The sequence below is a fragment of the Plasmodium gonderi genome, assembly GCF_002157705.1.
Source record: "Plasmodium gonderi DNA, contig: Pgo-contig_219, whole genome shotgun sequence".
Lineage (NCBI taxonomy): Eukaryota > Apicomplexa > Aconoidasida > Haemosporida > Plasmodiidae > Plasmodium > Plasmodium gonderi.
The window spans coordinates 20,470-24,927 of NW_021629135.1; the positions used below are offsets into that span (position 1 = coordinate 20,470).

Below are 4,458 nucleotides of genomic sequence, written 5' to 3' on the forward strand. Positions count from 1 at the left end.
CATCATTTTTCACAGTGTAAACTTATGAGACATCATTATGTTTAAAATAAAATATATTAAATTTTTTTGTGTTTTTAAATAAATATAAAAATGATAATTGTGTAATAATTAAAACAAAGTAACCAACATGACTAACCAAAAAAAATAAAAAACAAATATGAAAAAACAAATAATATTTTAAGCAAACTGTCTGAATCGTGCATATTACTTTCTTATAAATAAAATGAAAAATAAATACAAAACTTAAATAATAATATTTATATGAAATATATAAAACTATATAATTATTTATACACATATAATAATAATAGCTTCCACACAAAAAACGACCGAATTCTAAATATAAACATATGAATTAAAACTGAAGAGAGTTTAAGATATCCAAGTAGCAGCTCAATGACATACTTTTCATTTCAAATATATATACATTTTTATTAAATTCGTTTTTGTTAGTTTTAATAATAATGGATACTATATAAAATAATTTGAGGATTCATAGAGATAATATATTAGAAGTTAGATAAAATAAATTATGGTGCTATCCATGAATTAATTATATAGACTTTTAAATGCATAAATATAATCAACTAATCTGGGCTTTAACTTCCCTGCTCGTAGTATACGGCGTTTCAATATTTTTATGAAAATATATAAAAGCATAAATATAGATAAAACAGAAAATAAAATGTAAAAATTAATTAAATATACATTCCATTCATATCCTTTTATTAAAATATAAGCTCCTGATAAATATACAATCGTAGGTAAGGCCAATATAATAAAAACGTTCTTAAAAACCCCAGTAATAGATTTTTTCACATGAATATCTGTTTCATCCATATAGTTGTGTATTTCACTAATCTTTTTGAATAATTTTTTTTCAAAGTAGTTATCTATATTTTTTAAAATGTTTTTTTGGGATTTTTTTTTATTTCTTTTTAATTTTGATATATTCATATTACACATATCACTATTTTTAAAGAAGTCGTTTTCTGATTCATATGATATATCAAGTATTGATAATAACCTACATTTACTTGTACATAATGATGTTACTAGATTTTTTATACTATCCACAGAATTGTTAGGAACCTCCTAAAAATCGAAAACATAAATAAAAATTTTTAGTAATAATAATTTTCATTCATGCAGCATACAACTATATTAAGAAATAAAAAAAACATTAAAAAAAATAAAGTATTTGAGATATTATAATTTTACATGATCCTTTCTATAATGTTCTATCCATGCAAAAAATAAAATTGCAAAAATTTTGTTAAAGTATTGAAACATAAAATATCCTGCCATAGTGTTCTACAGTTTATGATATAATAAATATTGAAAACTATACCTATATTTTTTACATTTAATATATAAAGAGATAATGAATTGGGTATGAAAATATCAGTATTAATATTTAATGTTTTTTTATTAATAATTATTAAAACACGCACAGATAGATTTCCATTCCTGAAACAGTGATGTAGAAGTGATAAATTTAAATCAATATATTAAAGTTATTACTCTGAAGTTATATATAAATGTAAAGAAATTACAATTAAATTTAGTTTATTCATAACTGTATTCTCTAAGTAAAGTAATATATTTATTATTAAAAATATTATAAATTAAATAATTATTCTATTATAAGTTTTCTAATGATGTAAAGAAATGAGATATAAAAAAAGTTAAAAAAATGTACGTTTTGCTAGTAATGGAATACATGTAATAAATAATATTGATAAAAAAATACATATATAGTGATATTTTTAATCAAATATTGTTATTTTTTATGAGTTTTATTTTAAACAAAATTTAATTCTTTACATAATTGACAAGAAAACAATGATACTTTGCACGAACATTCTTAACTGTTTAATAATATGTATATAACAAAAATAATAATATCTATTTAAAATTAAATAAGCATTATAAAATTATTAAAATTTACACAAAAAATGCCATTGTATTTTTATTAAATATAAGATAATAAAGATATAATATTTTTAATTTCATTTTAGGTTGCTATTTTTTTGATATATAAAATTGTATAATATGTTTAATTTTTCCTGTATTAAAAAAAAATATAATATTAAAAATATTGTAAAGAAGAACGAAATAACATAATATTACTTTTTTATAATATTGAAAATTTAATATATGGGTTATATAAAAAAGGGAATACGTAAGGAACATAGAATAAAAAATTTCAAAACATATTATATGTAGAATCATGTATAATTATAACATATTTTAATTTATTTATTTATAATATCCGCATATCATATGAAAAAATGATATTAAATATAATTGAATATAAAAATAATTGTGAAATATTTTTAACATTCACTTTTCTTTTATTTTACTAGAGGATAAATAGTTAGACTATATTTTATGTAATTTTATGAATATATATTGTGTATATATTTACAATTACTTCTATGAACAACTTCTTAATGTTATAAAAGTTCTTTGAAATAATAACCTTTTCTCTATATTTTTTGTGTAACATGTGTCTTACATAAAATGAATAATAATAACTATGGAAAATAAACTAAATTTCTTTTCTATATTTTTTAAAATAACATTAATTTTTTTGTTAAAAATATTACAAAAATTCTAATAAAGGAGTTAATAATGACTTGTAAAATAAAATAATCTATAATTTTTTAAAACCATTCTTTATATTTTAGCATATTCATAAAAAAACGATTACAAAATAGTAAATCTATATTTTTATAATTATTTTTATATACTCATTTAAAAGGATTTTTTTTTTTTCTCATCTTGTATAGGTGAATATCAAAATATATTGTGCTTTGTAACATAACAATGCATATATATTTATCATATTTTTAAAATATATTAATTGTTATTGTTGTGTTTTTCATAAAATACATTATGAAATTCTAATAAATTTGTTTACGTTATTGCTAAAAACACAGGATAATGTACATGAACAAATTTATGTGTATATTTTCATTCAAAAAAATTATATTGAATATTGTTCAGGATAACTCATACATATGTTTTTTTTTTTTAGGTTATTTATATTTTATGCTGCATATATAACATTTGATTTTCATTACATAAATATTTGCTTCAAATTGGATTATTTATCAAAAAAATATGCAAATGGATAAGAGAACAAATTTTTATACTGAATTACTTATTATAAGAATATCCGACAAAGTACGATTTAAAAAAACTACTGTTAGCTGATTATTTATAAAATAACATTCTTTCTAATTCTTATACAAAAAAAATGCTTTTTTAAATTATATAATAAATAAAACATGATTATTTAATATCATATTTACTATAATGATATACTTATTGCTTTGTTTTTTATAAGGAATTTTAAATATAAACATCCAGAATGGTTTAAAACTTGGAAAGAAATAAAAAATAAGCACATAAAAGATTTAATTAAAACAAATAAAAAGTTCGTAGTTTGATATTTTATTATACAAAAAAATAGAAAATACACATCTCAGAATATTAAGAGTTAGTTTAATGAATGGCATATGTAGGAGAACATAAAGTCTATTTTATAATGTAAGAAGCATCATATACAAATAATTCCAATAGAGCAATAAAAAAAAATAAAAATAATAGAACAAACAATTGAACCCTCAATAGCTTCAGAAATATATTTAAAATATAACACACAAATCATTATATAAAGCTATACTCTGAGCCCCTAAAATATAATGTATAATATTAAATCCTAGAACATGCATCATGAAATATGTAATATAATCCTGAACAATAAGCCTTGAAATTTGATTGTTCTAAAAATAAGATGTATACTGTACATATGCCTTATATATATGAAACAACGATTTTATTATTTTAAAGGACAAACTTAATAATTATGAGTCATTCCTTAATAATTTTATTTCTTTTTACTATATGTATCGTGAAAAGAAATTTACAGATTAATATATAAGGACGTATATCAAGTATATTTAAACGTTTTAATTTATTTGTTCCAGCATAACTATTAAAATGCAATATAATTTTTTATATTATCATAGAACACAATCATTTGAGAGGAATTGTTTTCTATATCCTTTTGAGAAATATATTATTTTGTGAAAAAATAAATTTATAAAATATGCTTAGCAAAAAAATAAATGGATACAAAATTAATGTTATTTTGTTTTAACATAAATCTCTTTATGGGTTTATGTATTAGACCGTCTACATTGGCATGTATAATAGTGCTTTTAAATTGGAAAAAAATTAATGAGATTAATAATATTAGATAAAAATTAAAATAATATTTAAAATATAGATTATCAAAGTTTTGTTTAAATAACTATTTTGTTTTTTAGTTAATTTATATTTTGTTTATCATTTTATGCTTATAACTTTCATGTAAGTTTCATTATTTTATTTTTTTTTTGTGAAAAAAACAAAGCATAACATTTCTTATATTAACAAAAAAAAAAA

At 18.6% G+C, this 4,458-nt stretch overlaps 1 protein-coding gene across 1 annotated transcript; it reads right to left on the minus strand.

Annotated features, from left to right (window-relative positions):
• Window positions 1-408: 408 nt before the first annotated feature.
• PGO_002085 (variable surface protein) lies at window positions 409-1,308 on the minus strand (the record flags this gene model as incomplete). Its single annotated transcript, XM_028691066.1, has 3 exons — window positions 409-471; window positions 589-1,095; window positions 1,222-1,308. The coding sequence occupies 3 exons, from the start codon at window positions 1,306-1,308 to the stop codon at window positions 409-411; spliced, it is 657 nt and encodes a 218-aa protein (XP_028546867.1).
• Window positions 1,309-4,458: the final 3,150 nt, after the last annotated feature.